General features: G+C 36.6%; 1 protein-coding gene across 8 annotated transcripts in view; it reads right to left on the bottom strand.

The window, feature by feature from the left end:
- The window catches only part of LOC109535568 (estradiol 17-beta-dehydrogenase 8), a 22,247-nt gene extending 4,816 nt beyond the window's left edge, over positions 1–17,431 (bottom strand). The window contains exons 1-7 of one of the 8 annotated variants that reach the window (XR_007281308.1): positions 17,184–17,416; positions 7,640–7,950; positions 4,850–4,988; positions 4,612–4,782; positions 3,878–3,995; positions 3,046–3,074; positions 1,073–2,032 (exon numbers count right to left, since the gene is read on the bottom strand). Coding sequence is in view for 2 of the 8 variants with exons in the window: in XM_019901485.2 (XP_019757044.2) it covers positions 3,910–3,995; positions 4,612–4,782; positions 4,850–4,988; positions 7,640–7,950; positions 17,184–17,217 (741 nt within the window). In the remaining 6 variants the exon portion in view is untranslated. Of the gene's footprint in view, positions 1–1,072; positions 2,033–2,744; positions 3,075–3,812; positions 3,996–4,611; positions 4,783–4,849; positions 4,989–7,639; positions 7,951–17,183 lie in introns of those variants that run through there. The other 7 variants (XR_007281311.1, XR_007281312.1, XR_007281314.1 and 4 more) reach the window with 7 other exon arrangements.
- Positions 17,432–26,091: the final 8,660 nt, after the last annotated feature.

The following is a 26,091-nucleotide window of genomic DNA, read 5'->3' as shown; positions in this document are numbered from 1 at the left end:
AGCTAGCAGAACAACTGAAACTTGTACACGATGAGGTCAGAACAAAATTGAAGATCGAATCTGATCGAATGAAGAGCAAATATGACGCCAGACCGAATCAAGTCGGATTTAGCGAAGGTGAACGAGTTTGGTTTTTCAATCCCCAACGGACAAAAGGCCGCTGTCCAAAGCTTCAGAACTCCTGGGAGGGACCCTATACGATAATCACCGGACTCAACGATGTCACATATCGGATCCAGAAGAGCCCTCAGGCAAAATTTAAAGTTGTCCACATTCACCGTTTGGCCAGATATAACGATGATCCAGGAGTTACCTAATCGGGGCGATCAGGGTTTAGAAGGGGGGCAGTGTAACGGAAATGGCCTGGGGTACTCACGTTTGGAATGGGGGATCGAAATTCATGGTATTTCAGTAAATGGGAGCACAATTTGGGCCCCATTTACTGTCAAATATGACACTGACAAGCGGGAAGTTTCGCACCTGTTCTGGAGATTTCGAGAACTATCTGGGTAACCTGGAGGAAACTATATAAGCGACGACGAGAACCAGACGGAAAAAGTGAAGTGACAGCAACGACCGGGTTCAGAAGAGATTTAACCCCGTGAGTCGGAAGAGCGAGTTTTTCGCCTGTTATTGTTATTGTTTGTGAAGTTGACGGTAATTTAGAAGTTAGTTTGTTCCTGTTCCGTAGTTAAAGTTATACCGAGTGGAATAAAAGTTGGAAGCTGAAGAAAGAGTTTGATACCCGGCCATCCGCGGTACAATAACAATTTTATGTTTAAACGTCATAATCAACTGGCAAACTCAACAATTTTTCAACTCATATTTTTACAAGTGTTTAGCATTTTTATGTTATACACATTTATCGTTTATATCTCTATAACAGAGACATGGCAATGATTTTCGTTGGTTCAAATATTTTTTATATTAGCTGTCATCTACCCTTTGCTTTTTTCTGCCACACGTCTCGCTTTTGAGCCATCTGGTTCAGATTTATGAAAGGTATTTTAAAAAATTGCACCATTATTCTGCATGTGTAGGTGAATGCTTAACAAGTACAAAAAACTGTGGAAACTTTGTTAGAAATTACTTTATTAACTTCGCACATGTAAATCGGGTTTTTCTCATTACCACAAAAAAGTGGTAAATTGGTACCATGAAATAAAATTTGTATCAGTTTAGTTTGACCGTACCTGGATTTGCACGGAATAATTTTACAGAGGAAAGTAATGTGTTTAGTACAACAGGCAATCTGGGCAATCAATTAATTAGAAGTTAAGATATTTAAAAACATTACTTCGACTGTTCACAATGTAGCTTGAAAAGGTATAATTATTTAATTAGGTAATAAACATCCTAAAATGTAAACGGTTTAATGCTGCTAGAAATTTTTTTTATTAGTAACTAAAAGTATTTTCAAGCTGCCTGATTAACTTGAAAAATATTGTATGGTAGCAAAAGAAGTACCTAAATGATATAATTAATTATAAAGAGTTCAGCTCTGCAATAAAAACGTTTCATTAGTAAATAGAAACATTTACCTATAGTACCTGAAATAAATTGTATATTGGCATAATAGCAAATAAAATAATACAATATAATATACACCGTTTGACGATGTAAGCAGAAATCTAGATCTTAAGTAAGTAAAAAGAGGACACTAAAATTTCGAAGAAGACGTTCTGCAAAATTCGCAAAAACCGCAATAATAATTTCTTAAAAACTGCAAGGTAAATTTTGCATCAAACATAATGTTAATGCAAGCAACTTAAATGTTGCAAGTAAAAACTACAAGGTTAATTGTCATCTACTACTTCAACATAAATAACCGATAAAATTCCCTAGCACGAATCGTTTTGTAAAAAATATTAGGTTTCATATTTTAATTAGAAAAAACAACGCGAAATCTAAATAGGTCGGCAAGGATCACTTGCAGCCTCTTAAAGGGGCCAACCGAAAAACCATCCAAATTCGTCAAAATAGTTCCAGCTACCTTTAGGCTCTTTGATCTGGATTCTGGGGTTTTTTACACCTGAAAGCAATAAAAAGTTTAATTTACAGCAGAAAAAAACCTTCATAATTTATACCTTTACTTTAAAAATCATACAAGATGTGTGCATGTTCATAGCCGAACACTAATGTTGATTGTTATAAAAAATATTAATTTTGACTTCTAAGAAAATTGAAGGGTGCACACAATAGACCACTCTTTTGTTTTTGTTTCGGTGAGATTTGGGAAATGCTCTTTTATGCACTCCCAGAGCTGGTGGTCTGTCGCTCTGGGTTGTGTGGGACTCCAGCTAAGCTGTTTACCCACTAAAACCCTTTCCTCACCGCCGAGGTGGTGTTTGGCCTTGCACCGCAGTCATTTCTGCCCTATTGTGCCCTCGTATTTTACTCCCTCATTATCCCTGCGTATTCAATGAATTCCAGAAGAATCTGGGGGGGGGTACCACACATGACCTGGTCTGGTAGTCATCCCTGGCTGCAGCTCGTTGATTTTCCCAAGCAGGTGCCTCTTTATGAGTTCTCCCCGCTGAAGAGAAAAGATTTTCTCGGGATACCCGACCGCCGCTATGGCTATCTTAATCCCGGAAACCGCAACCTTGCACGACTTGTGTGTGGTTCCTTCCTATACGGAAGTTCTCACATACAGCCGCCCAGGTGCTTTGCAACCCGACCAGTTCATGTGCTTCAAAACTGAGTGAAAAGCCCTTAAAATTTGGCAAATTGAACAATACCAATTAGAAATACCAATATTGTTTAATTTACGCAACTACGTAATGCAATTACTTACGCATTTATGCAACATTCAAAAGCGCAGTTCACAGAACAACACTAATTTTATATTTAAATTGGAAATTTTTTTATTAAAACCGTACTGACTTTAAATTAATATCACAGAAGTAAAGTTTGGAAAATTTAAAAGCCCAGTCCAGAATCCCGAAACTCCTTCGTCGTTCCTTGTTAAATAAATATTAGGTATATGCAACAATATGAGACTAAACGCTCTACATCTACATGGCGAAGTAATGCCAAACTTACCTACCGAAAGCTGCATCGTGACACCTGGACTGAAAGAAAAACATTATTTAGTATAGAGGAAACTCAGTCCAAAGGCAATTATTTGAATAGGCAAATAAAATTAAAATTAATAGAGAATGTCATAAAACATTACCAGCTTTCTCAAAGCTTCATTAATCCTCCAAATGCTCACAATACACTTATATAATACACACAATGAAAGTCTACTTCACATTGAAAACTTTACACGTAAACATTCAATTAAGATCCACAACAAATTAGAAGCGGTGTAACTCCTGTACTTAACGAACAGGATGATCTACTGCAATTGGATAACTGACACGGTACCAAATCCTGCTGCAAGACGCAGAGGACTTTTTTCCAGCAAGACTCAAAAGACTGACGACATATTTTATTGATTACCCGTAATAAACTGCATATTTAATCAAACTGTCGACGAAACTCATGCGATTTGGACGTTTTTTTCACATTTCAAACAGACCGAGCTACAGAACTAGCATGGTGATATAATCGTTTTCTTTATCGTCTCTTTAGGATGAACGGTTTATTTTGCAGCTCGATTTAAGATTTTTAATGTTGGCAATGTAGTAGAAAGTTCCAGTTTATGCGCGATATGACGACGCTTACGAATCAAAATATTACCTGACATCTGAATCTAAGAACAATTTGTGTTGATTGAACTTTATGTGCTCATAAGTAAAGCATAAATACATAAATACTTATTAGGACATCTGGAGAAGGGGATGAGCCATGTACCATTCAGTAGATACAAGTAACCTGGCGTTATTTTATTTATCAATTTAACATATAATTATCAAAGAGTAATTTTTACCGCATATGTCAGAAGACAATTGGCACAGTTGGTTAAAATCCCCCTGTTACTTCTATAGATGTACCTGTCACGTAAGAACTTCTACATGACGCCAGAAACAAAATGACTTCTGCAATTTCTGAAACAAATCAAGAGAATGGTCGTTTAGTGTTACGGTTGCCTAATAAATAGTATCTTGATATAGAAAAGCAGATGATCTGGTTCAATGTGTGCATATAATTTAAAGTACTTAGTTAAAAATGTGGTATATGTTTTCATATGTAAATATCAACAAGCGTCTAACTATGGTACAAGTGGTGAAAGTACCACATTCCCTTTGTTTTTCATTAATAATTAATGTATGACAACATTTTCATCTTTTGAAAAATTGAGATAAACCTACATGAAATTCAACATAATATGGAATTTCGGACACGCTACCTTTCACCTGCTTCTTAATTTATTCTATCTATTCTTCGTCGTATAAATTCATACTAGAAAACAGATGTGAAGACCAAATTATGACTTCTCCGACTATTCCATACTAACGATTTAAAACTGTAATTTGCAAACTACACCGAATCGACTATAGACAATAGTTTTAGAAAAAATCAAAGTTGATTTTCCTCGATACAGACGAACATTTAAGATCCATAATTAGTATTTAACACTCAAAATTTTATTGGCCTGTAAATAAAGCGTAGAATTAGATAATTATAAAAATTGCAAAAAAATCAAATTAAAATGTAACTAACCTTCAGGTGTGCCAAATCGCCCAAGTGGTATTTGAGTTAAAAATTTAGCTTTAACTTTTTCTGGAACTGCAGCGGTCATAGGAGTAGAAATCATACCAGGTAAAACAGTATTTACCCTTATGCCCTTTTTGCTATATTCCCTTGATGCCACTTTAGTTAATAATTCAACACCTGCAAAATAGTTTGTAATTAATTTTGCAGAATTCTATCGATTTCAACAAAAACCCCACAAACAAACCTGCTTTGCTCGCACAGTAATTTGCTTGACCTATATTTCCATACTTTGCAACTATGCTGCCAACATTTATTATTGAGGCCTCTTGCACATTATTTTCAACAATCGAATTTGCAAATGTTTGGAGAATTAAAAAGGTGCCCTAAAACATGATGTGATTTATCTAGTAACTGCACCTATCATATATGTTCAAGGTTGGGGATGTAAGGGGTGAAGGTTAGGTAGGTTCAAAGCCAAGCCAACCGCCAAATCTTTGTTATTCAGTGCACCCTTCAAAAAACTGACGAGGCTCTGGCGTCCGAGTCGGGGCGGAATAACCGTTAAAATAAGCTGAGAGCTGAGAAAATGCAACACCACACAACACGATGGCAAATGCACGTTGTTAAGGTGAAGGCTAAAATTCCCGTGTATATTATGATATGAACACATAAGGCACAAGGCCCTGAGTTTCAGGCCGCCCGCGTTTCCCCAGCCAAGAGAACGGTAGGATAAGAGCGCAGATGGAGGGTCTTTAGAATCCCCGGAGCGGACCAGACTACCGAAATAGACAAAAGCTGCAAAGAATCACCTATAATACCAGAACCCTATCAACAACATATAAACTACAAGAAATAGAGGAGGAACTGAAATTCATACGGTGAGTCATACTGGGAATCAGTGAGCACAAACGCAAAGAGGAAAGTGAAGTACTAATTCGATCAGGACATCTATTTTATTATGTAGGTGTAGAAAATGTAAATGAAGTAGTGGACTTTATAATACACAAATCACATGTACGAAATGTTCTGCATATTCAAAGCATAAGTCTTAGAGTAGCATATCTGATACTAAGACTAAATAGTAGACACATATTAAAGACCGTTAAAGATCACAGAGCACTGAGAGCAAAGATATCAATAAATATAAGAAAGGAAAAGTCGAAGCTAGGAAGGAAAGCAGCATGTGGGATGCCATTGACAGCGCCAAATGCAGCTCAGTACGCACAACTACTAAATTCACGGCTTACAGCAGCAATGATAAACGATGGTAACTAGACATCGAGGAGACATATAGACAAGTAACAGCAGCAATGAAGGAAGTGGAAAATAAATGTAAATTGGCTAGATTTGAGAAAAGAGAGAAGCTGAGTAGTGCTACTAGAAACCTGATGACGAAACAAAGAAATTGAAAAGAAAAACACTTAAGGAACGCCACACAGCTAAGAGATATTAGCAAAGAGATATCCTAAGCAATTCGAAGGGAGGTCAGGCTACATAACACTGAAGAAATGACCAAGGCAATAGAGGAGAACAAGGGAATGAAAGTAGTGAGGAAAAAATTGTCCGAATGCAAAAGACAATAATACAAGATTACAGATAGTAGGACTAACAACGACAAATAAATAGGAAATTCTGAAAGAAAAGAAAAGAAAGATAATTCTATGTGGATCTCTACAAGAAAACGACAGTATTGGAGGGCAACAGAAACATCCCCAAAATACAAAACCAGGGGTCAGAGTATATCCCAGATATCACACTAGACAGGTGGACAGGACAACAGCTTTGAAGGACATGAGAAAAAAACAATTCACCAGGAGAGGACGGAATTAGCATCGAAAATATCAAAAAAGGAGGACCAGCACTATTAAAAATAGTGTGCAAACTATACAATGCTTGCCTGAGAAATACTACTACGCCCGAACAATGACATAAAGCCATCATACTATTGCTGCATAAGAAAAGTGATACCTATACTCCAAATACAGAATTATAGACCGATCAGCTTACTTTCGCAGATTTATAAAATTTTTATGAGAATCATTCCCAAAAGGCTAACATGCAATTTCTTCTTCTTACAGTGCCTATCCGTTCCGGATGTTGGCTATCATGTTGATAATTCGAACTTTGTTATCAGCGGCGCGGAATAGCTGAGTGGTTGATTGTTTGAACCACGTTCTTAAATTTGTCAACCATGATATTCTCCTTCTGCCCACTCCTCTAGCTCCATATACCTTGCCTTGGAGGATCTTCTGCAAAAGAACATATCTGCTCTCATTGCGCATTATATGTACTAGATATTGTAGCTTTCAAGTCTTAACAGTGTTCAGGACTTCTTTTTTCTTTCCCATCCTTCTCAGCACCTCTGCTCATTGCTTATTCTCTCTGTCCAAGGTATTGGTTGGATTCTTTTCATGTACTTTTCATTGACTTTATGTATACTTCCCTGAAGCATTTGGAGGCCTTTTTCTACATATCTATGGTTTTTCTGCTCTTCAGTCTCTGTCAAAAGTTCGTTTCTTGTCAACTTGTTTGTGACTGTGTCTTTTAGTCTTCTGAAATCATATGTCCCTACACCTTTTTTCTCTACTCTCTTCAGCCTGGTTCCCATTATTCCAATCAACGCGTCATGATCCGACTCAACATCTGCTCCTGGATAAGTTTCTATGTTTCTGATGCTGTTTCTAAATATTTTATTAATGAGTAAGTCTATTTGATTCCTAGTTTTTCCATCATTCGATTTGCACGTGCAGAATCTTCTATAATGGTGTTGAAAGAATGTATTGGTTACAATCAGACCATGTCCCACTCCGAATGTTCTCAGAGTGTCGCAACGCTCATTTCTCTCGCCCAGTACAAAATCTCCAATTCTTCTTTTTCCAAGCTTGGCGAAATCACCCATAATCATACTGTGGCAATAACTGGACTTTTCGAAATTCGCAGATACTATTTTCCGATGATCGTCGCGCAAATCGGAATAATCGAAACCCACAATCATGAGGTGTGGGAGAATTTAATTGAAAATGACCGTACCTACCTTTAAATTTACATCCAAAACTTCAGAAAAATCTTCTTCGGATAGTTTGTTAAGGAAATTATCTCTAGTTATACCAGCAGCATTCACAATAATGCTTGGTGGTTTTAAGTAAGCTTTGATTACAGTATCCAAGGCCAATTTAACGCTATCCTTGTTCTCAACGGACAATTGCAATGAGGTATGTTTGTTGTCTTTTGGTAATAGGTTTACAGTCTCTTTGGCATTTTCGACATTTTTATCTGCAGCTATTACTATTGCTCCTTCTCTGGCTAAACATTGGGATGCCGCCCTACCTATCCCAGAGCCTGCGCCTAAAAACCATTGTAGATTTAAAAATTAACAATATTTTTAACACACATAATTCGGCTAAATATTTGCAATTTTATAAACTAGGTAATGAAAGAAATGTGATTATATTCGGAAAAATAACTTTGATACTGAAGGTTCACTATAGTTATGACAAAAAAGTTATAATTGTATGTCCAAATATGGCATGTGCCTCTCATCTGTTCAGGCAGCTGTGCATATCTTGAAACAATCTGAAATAAGACCATGTTGGGAGAAACGAATAAGTCAGCACTCAGCAGTAGTATAATACCCTCTAAACAGTGCTACATGCAGGATCAAATCTGAAAACACCAATGCCATCATAGTCATCATAAATAAATTTTATATACCTATAATAAAGTCCCTCAAAACCAATACCTCAATCAGTTCCAAAAATCGTCAATTAGGAAAAAAACTAGAACTCAGAGATAATTTTTACAGATTTGTACTCAGAATTGTTAAACAATTTATTATTATACTCGTTTTAGAGTATTTCGAGTACTAGTATTATTATTAGAGTATCGTTAAGAGTACCTAGCTCTAGAGACATCAGAAAACGCCGATTTGATCTCGAGGCGGGCAACATGAATTTTGATGGATAACGCAGATAAGGACCGACTGATTGCCTGTATAAGCAATTCTTCACTTACTGGCCAACGGCTTCGGGCGCATAAGCTGGTAAGTGGAAAGGGCACTCTTTCTCGAAGGCGGAAGAACCAAGAAATGGTCAACGTCATAAGGATGCAGAAAGCAACGAGAAACCACTGTCTTTAAGACTCATTTGAGTATCCCAAAATATCCAAACCGGCAGAAGCAAATTCGAAAAAGGCTCTCAGTCCGGGGCACCCTATCAATGGGGAGAGGGTGCGGAGAATCCCCCCGTACAGAAAATTTCAAATATACAATAGAGTAACCAAAATCGCTACATGGAACGTACGTAGTCGTTACCCCGCTGGAAAACTGTCCAACGTGAACATGGAAATGAATCGTCAACAAATAGAAATTCTTTGCCTGAGTGAGACGCGATGGCTCGGAGCCGGCAAGGAAAAAACATAACATGGAGTCCTCTACTACTCAGTTAATAACGACCCGAACCACTACAATGGCGTGGTCACGCTCTCGTAGAGTAATGGACATTGTACAGGTATGTGATCCGACAAAGAATAAGGAAGATAACATGGTCGAGGAGTTTTACTACGAATTGGAAGGGGTTACGAAATTGACAAAGAAAGGCGAGATAACACTCGTTATGGGTGATTTTAACGCCAATATTGGAGCTGGAGCAGAGAGAAATGTTCTCGGAAACTTTGGTTTCCAGATAGATTTTAAAAATTACACCCTCCTCGCCTGTATACGTGGAAGTCCTCTGCCGACTGTAAAGAACATCGAGTCAGAAATCAGATCAACTACATATTGATGAATACAATATTGCGGAATTCAGCCAGGATAGCAAAAACATATCCTGGAGCGGATGTAAGCAGCGACCACAATCCAGTTGTAAGGGAAATTGAAAAAAATGCAGAAGATTCACCCAAACACAATACGAATACCTAATCGAGGAGAGGTGGACAGAGATGTAAAGCGCACTAGAAACACAAACAAAACTACAGCAATAACGCGACCATACGTATAACGTACATAAAAAAATCAAGGAAGTGACAGGCAGTAATCGCAATAAGACTAGAGGAATACTGAAAGACAATAACAACATAGTGTACTCGTGGGACCTGACGAAAAATTGAAGTATGGGAAAGAGTATGTTGTTTAGTAACGAACGACCGGAACAACCCCTCCAGGTAGGTGAGATAAACGAGACGAATCCTGGCAACACTAAAGAAGAGGTAAAGCACGCCATCGCAGTGCAGAAGGATGGAAAAGCTGTGGGGGCCGATGTACAGTACACGTTGAAACCTCAAAACTCTTGATGTACGTCTACGGCATAGGAATAAGCCGCCTAAAAGACCTGTTCAACGATATTTATAGAACAGGAAAATTACCCTCGGAATGGCTAAGGCCAATTTTTGTCACTTTACCCAAAAACCCTGACGCGTCCCAATGCTATGATAACCGCACGATAAGCTTGATGTCTCATGTAGATACTGAAAACGTTTTATTTCATACAGTACATATTCAAGAAATGCAAACAACAAGTTGACGACACTCAATTCGACTTCAGAAACGGATTAGGAGCGCGTGAGGCTCGATTCTCGCTTAACGTACTTACACAGAGAGCAGGCGACATGAACGTAGAAATATGTGCGTGCTTTATAGACTACCACAAGGCTATTGACTGCGTGCAACATCAAAAATTAGCAGAAACACTCAGAATAACAGGCGAGGACGAGGGTGATTTGTGAGTCACAACAGAACTCTACTGGCATCAGAGAGCTCAACTAGTGACACCTATCACACTATCACACTCTGGTGGGGGCACTAGTGTGTGATAGTTGCGATTCGACGAAAAAGGTACTATCAAGAATTGAACAGGCCAGGAGGACGTTTATCGACATGAAGAACTTTTTTATTAGGTGTGACCTAAACTTGGGTCTTAGAATCCAAATGCTACGCTGTTACATATTTCCCATCCTCCTGTACGGCTGCGAGGACCCTCAACCTCTCGCTATAAAAACGCATTGAAGCCTTCAAAATGTATCTTTATCGGAGAATATTACGCATAGCCTGGATCGAGAGAGTAAGAAACCTCGAAGTTCTGAATAGATTTCAGAAGAAAAAGGAGATAACGCTAACAATCAAAAGCGTAAACTAAGGTATATGGGACATATTATGAGAGGTGATGGATATGAAATACTTCGGTAAATCATTGACGGAAAGATTCAGGGGAAGAGATCAATAGGGAGAAGGCAGAATTCCTGGCTCAAGAACCTACGCCGATGGCTCAGTAAAACATCATCCGAAATAATCAGAGCGGCTGTGTCACAAGTAATTATTGCCAGTTGGATTGCCCACCTTCGAAGGGAGACGGCGCAACAAGAAGAAGAAGACTATTTTTTTTTATTACAAAGCAAAATTGCTATAGAAATGTAAAGGTAACTTTTATGCATTAATTTCATTACTAATTAGAATTTATCTACAATTACAGCTTGAGCCTAAGTTTGTCGCATGTGATATTAACCAACAACGAAATAACCCACAAAAAGACTTAAAAAACACGAATCTCTGATGAAACCATATAACTTTTCACCCCAAGTCATCGCTACCACAATTGGTTATCATCTTCGCCATGTAAGGGGTAACTTTAAAATTTCTAAATATGAAAACAGTTCAAACAGGGAAAAGTAAAAACTTGGTTTAACTAATATACGGAATCCAACAATTGCGAGAAATAAGGTATCGACACAGTCTGTTAAAATCAGAAGAACAAGGCCAACCAATAGAAGAATCTGAAGATGGTAGCAAAACGGATGCAAAAATGGTGCTAACGAAATGTCGACAAGTCGTTCATATAGACGATGAGCTAGTAACCATGATCGCAGAAGCAGTAGCGACTTATATCGGAAATGCTATCAGCAAAGCTAAATGTTTAGAAACATTTATTGCAGTTAATGTTAAAACAAGAGGTTTTTTCAATAAGCAATTCCTGTTTGATAAAGAAATTCGAAAACAGCGCGGATTTCTGAATACAACTATATTTCTTGACAGCAAAACAGCAGAATTACTAACTGTTCCAAACCAGTGGTATCCAATAGTACATTAAGATTTAACTCTGTGCATAACTAGTATTTGCAGATCTATATGGAGATACTTAACGATCTTAACAAAAACTACAACACACCCGAATGCCAGGAAAGAGTTTTAGGATAAGCTTTGCGTAGATATGAAGTCGGAGAGTGGTAAAGAAAAATGAGAATGGTGTGAAATGAAAAATAAAGAAACAAATCTAATGCAACTACACGAAACTGTTTGCAGAAAAGATATAGAAATGTTAGAACAGATGGATAGAAAGATAAAAAAATGTATTGTGGAAACTCCATATAAAGAAAATAAAATTGACAAAATTTGTGGCAAATTTTCACCGTGGTGAATCGACTAAAGCCCCGTACCGACGAATAAAACGAACCGCTTACAGTGACAAGGTCGTCTACATCATTCGTACGTTTGGAAGTCGCATTCAGTTCGCAATGAGCACTTCGCTGTCGATAAAGTGGCAAAGCATCAAAGAGAGTTCGAAGGAATGACACTTATTGAAGTAATGTCCGATTGGACTAGGCCTGGGTAACACAGTGTTGTCTGGTACGTTTGTATTGATGCCGCTCTGGCCGTGAATGCGTAGCGTCTCACGGCGCAACACCATAAATAACATTTAAAAACCCATGGCACATGACTATACGACACCACTACACATTACTTATCACAGAGTCCTCTGTGAACTCCCTAGACATTTATCGTATTATGAGTTTACTGCATCATAAATTGGGCTGACTCGTTGTATTGAGCCATATCGGCATCACTGCGAGATCACCTCAAAACTATCGGTGTTACCCAGGCCTAGCTTGGACAGAAAGCCGATATTTTCATTGAATGGCCCTCCAGAATGTATTCTGAGCATTGATACAAGATTCAATTAGGCAGGAGGTTTATATGTCGTCTTATGCTCAACCAAACCGAATGTGACTTTGGAACTCAAGGTTATTACATCATCAAAAACGACTCAATTATGGACGTCATCCCAAAGCTCGTCGAACTACAAAAGTGCCATGTCAAAGAAGCCGTCTGTTGTAGTTAAAATTGCAAACTATTAACGAAAGTTCGAAGAAATGGCACTATTTGATGTTACACCCGTTTGGACGGAAACCCGAGCATTTCGCTCAATGGCTTGCTAAGAAATTAGCTTTCAATTGTTTCCAGCTTCGTTTCGGCAGACAGACTTAAGTCTATGTAAATCAAACATAACATTGGTTTACAGCGATATTACGTTTCGAAGTTCGGTTATAGGTTTAGTCGCGATTTCTGCAGCCGTCATTACTGCGGCCCAGAACAATTCAATAAGGCTAAGTTTGTTGTACATCTGCTTCGAAAACCAGCTTTCCGCACAATTAAAGTTTATTTTATACTAATCTCCAAAGTTTGCTTTTGATTCACATCGCACCAATGCTGATTCCTCCCACTATAGCCGCTAATTTTGAAGGAAAATTATTCGACATTAAAAATCTAAATTACATCTTCCATGGAAAAAACCATTCGAAGGACCTTTTCCAATTAGAATTATATATTTAATGTTTTGATTCTTTCTCTAAAGTACCTAAGTAGGTCAGAAATATGAGCTAATCCGAGGCTCGCTATAGGCCGTGAATTCCTGATTATCATACATAGTGACGAAGTGAACTAGCCCTGAGTAACACAGTCCTTCATCTGCCTATTATTCAGAATCCCTGTTATAAACGTTACTTTCAATAACTTCTGGCTCCTGGTCTGAATCAGGCCTGGGCAACACAGTGGATTTTCAGGTGTTTCACACAGCGACACCGATACGGCTTGCCGTATTGATACAGCGACACAGCGCGCCACACATTGTATGTTGGGAAATAAAAACAGAAGACCCTGTTTCGTGCTGTCTAGTGGTTCGTAAGTTCGCCAATGGAAATTTTAAGCGGTGCAGCGCGTTCAACGCTTTTTTCTTTGGATTTACTGAAGAGAGGCTATGGCAGATGCCGGTTGCATTGGTTTAATGAAAGGAAATAATGAACTGGCAACACGTTTTCTTCTTGTAAAGCCTATTTGTCTTGCAAGTATCTCTGATTGGTTTCGAAGCTGCTAGGTTAGCCATAAATTATGACCGAATTACTTTTGTCCCTTTATGTATCCAAGAGCTGACAAAACCATTTCAGTTAGTTTTTTGGCCTTCTTTGCCGACTGGTTTTAATCAAAAGTCAGGCATTCGATTTTTTCCGATTTGAAATATCGAAATCCCAGATGTTGTACTGGTACCTGCGAGCAACATCTTATGCGAGCCATATCGAACTAAAATACATAAGAATTCATCAGTAATCAGTACACAAGTATTTCGAGCACTTTCGTTCGTGCGGCTTTGTAACGTAAAATAATCCCTGCCGAGAGGTCAGAAACTATATGGCAACTGCGCGTGGCCTTTGCAAACTGCAATCCGAAGTCTGCCATCTTGAATGAGATTAAATGTTAAGTGTTGTTCAAAGTGCCGTGTCGTAAGAAACTAGGTGTCGCAGAACATAGACACACATAGCAGCATCAACACACAAGTGTCTTAAGACACACATATATCCAGGCCTAAAGTGGGCCAAATAGAGCTGGAAGTCGAAAGATATTCTAAAACAGAAGTCTTGACTGAAATGCTTCCAATTTAATACTGATTAATATATAGAGTAGTAGTAGAAAGTTTATCTTTTTACCGCCAGGCTGAATTACTTACTACAGAGTGATTCAAAATTGACGTCATTCCACTCGGGATGTTGTCTGGGGGTGTTTTAGCAATACAGCAAAAATAGTAACAAAAATTAATTGTTATTAAAAAATGAGAAATTTTGTAAAAAACTACGTCACAAAGACGGCAACTATCGTTTTCAACTATTAATATCAGTTAATCAATCAGTTAATATCATATCAGTTTCGAAATTTTAAATTTTCTAAAAAAATGTTTCAATACTTTTCTGGTACTCTACAAGTGAACCCCTATAACTAAATATGAGCTAAAGTGTTATAACTGTGAATATTATTTTTTTGCTGTAAATTTAACCTGTGAATGTGATTTCACTTGTGATTGTCGTTTTTGTGATATAGCAGCGTTATAAGGTGATAGGCCATTGTGGGTCACTTGCAGAAACAATTTTAAAACATTTGTAGTTCACATTTTTTAAATAAATAACCTTATTTAGGTAAACAAAATCTAATATTTTATACATAAAGTACAAATAACAGCCTTATCAAATAGCAACTGGCTACACATTTTGTAAACCTAGGTACTCCAAATGTTCTAAAAACATTCTAAAAAAAATAAAGCAGCAACAAAAAACTTTTGTTTTATGCAGAACGAATAGCGTATATAGCTCTTGAATCATTGTGAGCAAGCTATATTTGATTTTAATTTTTGATCTGAAAAAAACTTTATTTTAGTGAAAATATGTACAAAAATATTACTTCGCTACTCTTACACCAAAACTTTCATAATTTATTGATATTGTGGGATGTTGCAATCCATGTTACGTTTCAAATTACTTATTTTGTAAGATAATTTTGATTTGCATAAATAGCATTTTGCAAAATTAACATCTAATGCAGCAAATAAATTCCACAAGAAATTAATTTTTTAAAATAAAATTTTCCATTGCGTAGCACAATACATAATAAACAATTTCAATTCGAAAAAATGAACAAAAAAGAAACATTAAGCCTATTTCGAGAAGATTATTTTAAAAATAGGCAAACAGGTTACCCATAAACAATCACAATACGGTTAATGAATGGTGCCTACTGAAATGGGTTCCCAAAAATATCAATAAAATCCGGGCTTATGGGAACCCGTTAATGCATGCTTTCATTAATAAACAAAATAATTTTATTTGAGATCTTAAGATCACTATACGCAGCAACTCGCAATGGCAGCGTTAGCAGTGAAAATACAGTGATTCAAAATTGGCGTCATTCCTCTGGAGGTGTTGTCTGGCGCTGTTATAGGAGTACAGAAAAAAAAGTAAAATAAACTAATTGTTATTAATAACTGAGAAATTTGCAAAAAACTATATCAGAAATACGGCAGCAATGTTTTTCAAGGTAATCTGCCTAATTAACATTGCGCAAATACCTGTTGCATAGTAATTATTTAAAACTCCGGTAACCATGGGCTTATACAGAGTGACAATAAGATAGACAAGGATGAACGGTAAATTCTACAAGATTTGTTGACTGCAGAACGTACTTTCGAAATGTCAACCTGTTCTCATAACCTCCAATATTGGTGTTTATAAATCAACCATACAACACCAAACATTTGAATGGTTAACTCCAAACAAGCTAGTGCCTGTGTAATCTCCTTATTTTCCACTCTTATTAAACAGCTTCTCGTATTCAGTTAATTAACTCCTGCTCCATTTGTATCTCCTTGTGATGTGTGTATCGTACAAACGTGGTAGGAATGTAGCCCTTCCTCGGTATTTATTTGGTGCTTGGGAAAGTGTCAGTTATTGTGCTCTGAGTGCCCCTGAAAGACCGTGATTCGATCAGGTCCAATACTTGTTCCTCTGCTGTTCTTTCAGCTTCTGCTATGTTACTGTAGCCTTTTTCCCTGAACTAATCGCATATCAGCAAATTCGTGAAAGGAAATTCAAAGTAAGTCACAGTTTGACAAATTATAGTTATTATTGACAAGGACTATTCACCTGTAACTATCTGTTAATGACCAAAAAAATCATTGCCGCTGTGCTTTTTCATCAAAAAATTGTAGAATAGAACTTTTTGACATAAACAATTTTTGTGATTTGAAGCAAAGATCGTAATTTTTCTTTTTGAATGCTTAAGTATTCCAAAGTTGAAATTCGATCTTCAACTGTTCATTTCTTCTAGAAATTTTCGAAAAAAAAAATTCAATATTTTTCTCGTACTCCCCAAGGGAGCCTCTATCACTCCTTAAAAGGAATGACGCCAATTTTAAATCACCCTGTATAAGTCGCTCATTAATATCACGTTTTAGATCAGAGTTTATTTCTACGTTCGTCACAGATTGTGATTGCGATTTATTAGTCGCCGTGAAAAAATCACAGGTTGTGATTTGTTGATGAACTCTATCTATAAACCCCTTAAAAGGAATGACGCCAATTTTGTTTCAACCTGTACACAAAATTGAGTTCAGTTCAGTGGTGTTTATCTATTGCTCAACAATTCATAACACATTAATAAAATTAGATAAGATATGAGACACTGTGTATATTGAGTTCACCTCGTTTCCAAGCATGTTAAGCAGAATTACCTGTTTAGGAATAACAAACTAGCGGATAAAATGGTGTCTGGCAAACTGTAAAATAGCCGATCCTTCGCTTCTGCTTTATATAAGTGTAAATACATTCCATGCTTTAAACTTAAACCGTTATATTAATTCAGTTAATGCTGTCCGATTAACAATAGCGATAGTGATTCAACGCAAGACTAGCTGTTATCAACCTAGCAATTCAAAGGTAGCTTCAAATTCTCATTGCCAAAACAATCACACAGCATTAATAAATACATTACGTACCAGTAATAAATGCAAGACGTCCCTGGACACTCATGTTTATAAAATACTTAAGTAGAAAGTATTTTAGTTATTTAACATCCAACTAAACGTAAATCGGTGTTCCAAATATATTCATACATCTGCGGACGTTTGAACATTATTTATAATATGCGATCCGACTACTATAGAAAATTAAATAATAAATGTGATAAGTTAAGCAAACTTGAACTTCATTCAACCTGGATGGCTAGATTGCCACTGTTGCCAGTGATGCAAAAATAACAGTATGTCTGTTGTGACTCCAAAATGAAGCGGAAATTGGTCAGGCGGGGGGAAAACAAAATTATTATTATCGACTCGCATTAAAGTGTGACTTTTCTCGGTCGAAAGTTCTTTTAAAACAATATGCGATAGGTAGGTATAACCTACTGACCACAAATAAGACATGTTGACTTACCGTCGATTGTTCATTAAATAATTAACAAACGAGGCAATTTCATAAGAATTTGCAATTCGTGTACAGTTATGTGATCACACATCGAGCCCAAAGATGGTGTCGAGTCTTAGTCTTACAAAGACTTATTACGAAGAAGAATTTTAGATTAGCATGCCAATGTACATATTTATAAATGAATCCAAATTTAATTTATACATATCTAACCACATGTATTTTTATTATATATGTTGTATATGTGTATTTTTTTTAAATAAAATTTATACATTTGAACGTATTAACGTTTAAACTAACATTAACAAAAACGATACTGCAGTGATCAGTAAGTCTGTTATGAAATAATATATTTGTCTTTGCATCAGATACATATTTCTATTGTATCTGATGATGCAATAGAAACTTACTTGAATTTCCTTTCACGAATTGGCGGATATGCGATTAGTTCAGGGGAAATGCTACGATAACATAGCAGAAGCTGAAAGAACTCACGCCAACAAAGGGCGAGAAGAGTGTTTCCAGGAAGGTGGTGGACGACAATTTATGTTCGGGTTCCGAACAGAGGGGAACAAGTATTGGACATAATTGCAGAATTGGAATAATTGCAGAAGAGCCTTTCAGGGGAACACAGAACATTGTACAGCAGCTGACACTTTCCCAGGCACCAAATAAAAAGCGGCTGCATTCCTACCACGTATGTAAGATTCACATTGAACTAATGGATTACTGAACACCCGGATAAATTGATCAGGAGTTAATTAACCGAATACGAAAAGCTGCCCGAGAAGAGTGGTAATAAGGTGATTACACAGGCACTTGTTTGGAGTTACAGACTCAAATGTATGTTTTTGTAAGCGAATTAATAATTAGAGGTTATAAGTTTCGAAATAGGTTCCATCATTCAACGATTTCTGTTGAATTTATCGTTTTTCCATGTCTATCTTATTCTCACTCTCTATTTGTCCATGGTTACTAGACTTTTAAATAATTACAAAGCAACAAGTATTTATGTAATGTTAATTAGGCATATTACCTTGAAAAACATTGTTGCCGTTTTTCGGAAAATAGTTTTTTGCAAATTTATCAGTTTTTAATAACAATTAACCTAAACTAACCCAAACTAATTTTTCTGCACTCTTAAAACACCGCCAGACAACAATGATGAGTTTTTTGTTTTCTTTGTTAAGGCTTCTGTCCCAAATTAGTGCACTTTAAAGGGCGATCGCCTTTCTGTCTTGGTATATTCGGTGTTTGATTTCGGTATCGAGAAGCTCGCCGTTGGGGTGTTTTAACTCCCAGCTAGCGATATTATTTTGTTTGATGGTAACTCCGCGTTCCAAATCAAAATCCTTTCGTTCGTCGTTTATCACTACGTACGCTGTCTTTCGTGTGTTTACCTGCAGACCCCCCTGTTGATATTCTTCAATTAGATTTTGCGATATATAGCTCAAATCGTCATGGTCTTGCGTAATTAGCTCTTGATCATCGGCGAATGATTAGCAGTATACAAGGTCGCGCCGGAGAGCAATACAGTATGCGTTTTTTTAATTTTTTTATTTTTGGTGAGGTCCGGGAAATGCTCTTTTATGCACTCCCAGAGCTGGTGGTCTGTCCCTCTGGGTTGTGTGGGACTCCAGCTAAGCTGTTTACCCACTAAAACCCTTTCCTCACCATCGTGGTGTTTGGCCTTGCACCGCGGTCATTTCTGTCCTATTGTGCCCTCGTAATTTTACTCCCTAATTTTTTCTGTATATTCAATGAATTCCAGAAGAATCTTGAGGGGAGTTTGCGTGATCTGGTCTGGTGGAATTTCATCCCCTCCCAGGAGTCTTCATCTACCTGTTGCATATGACGTGCAGTGACACATAAAATGCAGAGTACCCCTGCAGGTTGTTTGATCGCTCAGTCCCATCCTGAAGAAGTGTTTTTTGCAGGGGGCGTGTCCTGTTAAAAAGGCCACTATCCTCCTTATTTTTTGCCTGCTGAGACCTAGCAGTTCATTTTTACGTACTGGTTGTGGAGGTATGGTATGCCCATAGTATTGGACTTCTATTTCCATTCTTCAGGATTCCCTCCAAGTATATTTTGAATAATATCGGTGAGGTACAGCATCCTTGCTTCAATACTTTTGTTTTTTTTTTCATTTTTGATTTTTGTATTTGTTCTTTCATTACAAGTTGTTTGTAGAGTCTCTTGATGACTTTAATTTACACTACATTTATGTTCGCTGTCTCTAATATTTCCCAAAGTTTGCTTAATGCTTAATGGACCACTATCGTGAGCTGTTTTCAAGTCCACAAATAAGAGATAAATTTGTTGGTTGCGCGACGTCTTTTCTTTATAACTTGCGCTAGAGTAAATATATGGTCTACGCCTGATCTACTCGCCCGAAATCTAGCTTCTTCTTCTGCTTCAATTTCTTTGTGTTCATTTTCAAACCTATTTTTCAGAAATTTTCCGTACATCCTACAAATAATGCTCTAGTATCTAAACGTATCCCCTTTTTTGTATAAGGGGCTAATCTGTTATATGATCCATTTCTTTGGGATTTTCGATATATCTATACACTTTTGGTTTAGTATTGTCAAATTTCTGCATAACCTTTCTGTGCGATATTTGAGGAGCTCGCCCGAAATATTTCCCGGTCCCGGAGACTTTGCGTTTTTTCATCTCTTTCCTTATTTCTCCTATTGTTATTCTGAGTGGTGACCCGGTGACGTTAATATTGTCTGCGTTGTTCGATTCGTTTATATATTTGAATTCCTCTCTATTTTCCGTAAGTAGTTCGTGAAAATAGTGTTTCCAATGTTGTGGTTTAATTGGTAATATAGTTTCTTTGTTTTTGTTGTTTCTGAACCTTTTCACTATTTTCAAACTTTCTAAGCTTCTGGTTTCTCCTAACTATAATGTAAGTGTTTATTCGTTGGCACCTCTTTTTTCAATCATCGTTTTTCTTTTCACAGATTTTCATTCCCACAAGCGCTTGTACCTTTTTATATTCTGACAGATCGTCTGGTTTTTTGAGTTCAGGTATTTTTTATATTTTTGTTACTTCTCTCTTATAATTTCTTCATTATCTTCATCCCACCAATACGGTTTGTTCTTATTGGTCTTACTGTAACTTTCCAATGCTTCGCACGCTGCTTCTTAAATGCATTTCTTGATATCTTCGTAGTAGGTGTTAATATTAGTGTATTAGTAATCTAATCTCTTTGGGTATAACATTTTCGAGCTTTTGTTTTCGATGCGTTTAAGATGGAATCGTCGCTCGTTATTTTCTTCTCTATTACTCTGTTCGGGTGTTTGTCTTTTCTTTTTGATTGCCTGGATTCTGGATTTCTGATGTTTCATCTTAGTACCTAAGTAGTAATGGTCAATTCCGCGTGTTGGTCCCCTCTGTACTCTTACAACTTACACTTTGTTTGCTGTTTCCCTATTACATAGTTTGTTATGGATTTTAGGTTTCTTGTATTTTGAATCCACGTGAACTTGTGAATGTCCCTGTATGGATAGAAGACATTTAATATTTTTGGATCGTTCTTGCGTGCACAGCTCAAGTAGTCTTTATCCCTTGTTCTTGGTTACTTCTTCGCCATATTTACCAACTACGTTAGTTATTTATTTTTTTCCTATTCGGCTATTAAAATCTCCAAGAATTATCAGTTCTCTAGAATTGCCAATTTTTGTGATTTTATCATTAAGTTGTTCGAAAAAGCTATATTTAAGTTGTACTAGTTCATCGTTTATTGCGTTTACCCCCAGAATTACTCTTCTGTATCCAAGTATTCTCTTATTCACCTTTATCATTCGTTGGTTCATGGGTTCCATGTTGTGATGTATTTCCGCTACTTTCTGTGTATTAGTACAGACACTCCCTGTTTAGCCCTTGCTTCTTTAGGTACGCCGCTGTAGAAATGATCATATTTCCACGGTTTTCTAGGAAAACACAATCTAGACAGCATTCCGATGCTGTTTAATATACTTCAACTTTTATTATTGTGCACCAATAGAGTTGCCATATAGAAATATACAACTACATTTATGCATCTGCTCAATAGAACTTGCCGTTTTGCCAGATCGAACCTGTTGCTGGTTTCCAAAAATAATCTGAGTATTAACAGTTCGATTCGACTGTATTAGATTTTCATTAGTATTGTCTGTGGTCAAAGGACATCAAGTCAGACAAAAACTTAATTTGTCTTATTATATCTGATGACATAATAAGATTCAAAGTATGATGGTTCGAAACTACCTCTTGTCGTCTCCGTGCTTACGTATTTATGGTATATCTGCCACCCTGTTGTTTCTTCGTGATGGGCGACGGGGTGATTTTTTGCAACTTCTCTACCCTAGATAGAGGCGGACTGTTGGGGGGTTTTCACTTGCTTGACATCTATTGTACCAACAAGCATTTTTAAGACGTATTATTATTACTCATGCTACCTATACTCTCTGGAACACTATCAGTTACTGCCCAGTGAGGCTCTTCCATGTAATGTCTTAAGGATACGGTTTTCTACATCTACTTTTTTATTATTTATTCGTATTATTCGTATACTTATATTCTTCGGACATAGGTGAGTCTGGTACTGTTAATTGATGAAAAACTACTCTTGCGGTTTGTCCAACCGCTGTACAGTATTTATTAAGGTTCATAACTTTTCATTGCTATTGAAAAATAGCAGGTGATCGTACAATTATATCGGTTTCTTGAACATCAGTGAGGAGTAACTATCAGGACACCGACTTAATTTTCACAAAGTGTATGTTCCCGTTCAGCCTGTCTGTTTATTTTTGCAGTTATTTCCGTGCCTGATCAGTAACAATCTGAGTGATATTTTTGTCACACTAGCAAATAGCAATTTATAACATCCTAATATTTATCACAAATTATGACGATAAATTATATATACGGAATTGCTGTATTTTGATAAGTGTAAGTCATGTTTAAACCGCCAATTAGCAATCTTATCATCCAGTCGGTCACACTTTTTGTGTAAAGCAGAACTGGTTTGCATTTGGTATCACTGGGAGAAAGATCTGGGGCAACGCGCATCCTATTTCTGTTATGCATGCATAACATATTTATGATTTTTAAAAGTTTAAAAACATGTTTTCATGTTTATATATTAGTTGATGTAAATGTTGATTTATATGAATCTGCATTTATTGTGCATAAAATAATTCATTAGAGCAGATGCTCACAATTGCAGCATATTATCTTTTGTCGGTACGAAATTAAATACGAAACACTATTATCTTAAAATAAAATATTAGCATATTTTCAATTTACAAAAACACCATCTTTGGCCTCGCTTTCGTCTATACGCTAATGGTAAATGAAGTAACTGATTATATGTAATGTAATTTTTCAATTGGAGCAACATGTTTTACTCCAAATTCATAATGATTTGTTAAAAGTTTAGCAAATTAAGCTTAAGCTTTATGACTGATAGTATTTACTAATCCAGCGTGCCTGAATTGGTTTATTCTTGCGGTAATAAACGTAGAGAGTAACGGTAAAACATGTCGACGTTTCCACATAATCGGTTATTTTTCTGAAATATATCTTTGATCGCTCGACTAGAAACTTCTGGCTTTTAGTGAATTAATAAAACAGTCTTTTCAGAACATGAGGAAAACGTTCAAAATACTGCGCGTTTTTTGGTTAGAAAGACTTAAATTTTTCAATAGATCTGGGTTCTAAATTAGTTGTTCTTGCTCAGGTAGAGAGTGTACAACTAAGACTGAGCCGAACCTGTAACAGATCTCGTACTTTGGCAAGAATGTGATGTAATATTAACATCCTGTATATTATTTTTTTTGTGACCGTTGTGACAAACAGTGATGACCTCAATCAACAGGTGGCAATATCGCATCTGGGCAGGTATAAAAACCTATAATTTAGTCTTCTAGTAATTGGGATTACCATCGAATTAGTTATTTCATTTTAAATGTTTGTAGTCTTAAAATACTGTAATAGAAGTATATTACGCAATGTTTAAAAGGTCAACTGACATAGCAAAATAAATTATAGCCTACAAAATTGTCTAGAATTTTCTTAGGATGTGTTTTAGAATTAAGACTTCTTTAGATGTTATCGACTTTACACAAATCTTTACTCTCACTGCCTAGGGTATCTACATTTATCAAGATTTATTCTTTAAGAATAAATCGTATTTTAATAAAGACGCGAATTCATTTGAGCAGGCAACTAGGAACAGGTGCCAAATGTATGGAATCTCACCAGACATGTTTATAACACCCAGACTTTCACTACATGAAAATTAGCCCAAGTTCTTTTATGTGTTGTCTGTGCGTTTCTAAGTGCATTTCCAATATCTGATTAGAAAAATGAAAATATTTTATAGTATTGTTTTTAAATTAAAATTATTTGTATCCGTAAAGTTTCAAGAATTGTTGGATTGTTAGTTAAATCGTACACCAACCGATTCAAATAATGTTTGTATTGTTATGAGAGTAATTAACTAATCTTGCCTTTATTGGATAAATATTATAATTTAATTAGGAATGAATTATTGACACTAAACGTAAAGTGGTTGTTTAAACCAACATCCAACCACAAGCATTGGTAATATAATTTATGAACTCCTCAACAATATATGATTACCGAAGTATCTTCCTAAAACAATCATTCCTTTAACATAAAATTTCAAGTAACTTCGTGTTTTTTATGGATATTTCAAGTATCTACATGGTTTTGAGAAATTACAAACCAGCACTGACAAACTTAATGCCCATAATAACTTAAACATATTACTTAGCTGAACATAATTTACACTGTTTTTGCTGAATTTGGTAATTATCCATAATTTATATGCAGCAGCCGGTAAATCGTAATAAGCCAGACCATAGATTGTTCAAAAAATCAAAACAATTAATAGATGACTTATATTGAATAGCGTTGTCATGTTACACAATGGCCAGACTATACGGGTAGCTTTGTGGAAGATTAGACCCAACGACCGGCAAAGACACCGCAACTACACGACAAAACATTCTTATTAAGTATCTTGGTAAGAATGTGTTGTCAAATCGTGTTTGTCCGTTACGCGAGGTAATGCCTATAACTAGCACCCTAAGCAGAATGTAAACCTGCATATATAAAGAAAAATCTAGTTTTTAGACGTTACTTTTATACATTGAATGATTATTAGAATTGCTTAATTCATATACATTTTATAAAACAATAAATTATATTAAAAAAAGTCGTTGCTGTGCCATTGACGGTTAATGTGAACCGTTGGAACATAATTTATTTCAGCAAAGTTTTACAAAATTTCTTACTACTAACTAATCTACGAGTCCTTAAGTCTAACATCTTTAGAGTGTTTTACACCTTATGTATAACTAACATCTTTGACTTAACCTACCTTAATCGACCTCAACCTAACATGGGCACATTACCCCTAAGTCTAGACCTAAATCTAATACAGCCTCTGTTGCTACCTAAAGTAACTTACAGCTAGTCCTGGTCCTCTACGAACTCCATGGCGGATACTTAAACTTATTTTAACTTAAACCTAATCCTGGTCCTCTACGGACTTCATGGCGGATACTTAAACTTATTTTAACTTATACCTAGTCCTGGTCCTCACGGACTCCATGACGGATACTTACAAACTAACAATTTAGTGTAGTTTGCCCTCTACCTTATTCTACTTAAACCTAACATAGGCACATGCCTAACCTAAGCCTACTACATCCTCTCTTGCTTCCTAAATCTAACCTAAAGCTAGCCCATGGTCCTCGATGTGGTGCTGAACTGGTCATCGTATGTGGTCAACGTCTTCTTCTCAGACAGTGTCCGCAGGGAGAGGTCTGCGGTCACTGTGAAATTTATTAGTGCACGAAACCCGGCCTGTGGGATTCTTGCTTTGCCGGGCATTATCCAGGAACTTTGTTGTTAAGTTTCGGATATGCTCCAGCAGGTCTTCTGTATTCAGGTCTATTTGCAGGGTGGTATTTCTGACAAAGTACGGGGCCTTGCCTACTATCCTCAATAGCTTGTTTTGAATTACCGCCATCTTCTTCTTTTGCGTGATGCAGGCCGTGGACCATGCAGTTGATCCATAGGTCAGCAGCGGACGGATTAGCTGTTTGTAAGATCTAACTTTTGTTCTCAGGTAGAGCTTACCTATCAGCAGAGAATAGAAGGCCTGGAGCAGGTATCTTGCCATCGCTGCTGTGGCTGTCATATGGTCGTGACATACCATTATCTTGTCGTAGATTATTTCACTCATCCATAGCAACGCCATAGGGCAAGAAAGGTATTAATAAACGGTAATTCGATAATTTTCAAAAAAACTTACAGCGATAATTTCACGTCGTCATGGAATCATAATACATATCACTGTTGACTGATTTATTTAATGTGATTGATGTGAAATATATTCTCAAAAATTAATAAAAATTAATCGTTTTGGAGATATTCCCGACGAATATATTGATAAATTG

The sequence above is a fragment of the Dendroctonus ponderosae genome, unplaced genomic scaffold, assembly GCF_020466585.1.
Source record: "Dendroctonus ponderosae isolate FM_Combo_2020 unplaced genomic scaffold, Dpon_F_20191213v2 Dpon_F_20191213_1, whole genome shotgun sequence".
Lineage (NCBI taxonomy): Eukaryota > Metazoa > Arthropoda > Insecta > Coleoptera > Curculionidae > Dendroctonus > Dendroctonus ponderosae.
This window is presented reverse-complemented; position numbering and strand designations above follow the sequence as displayed.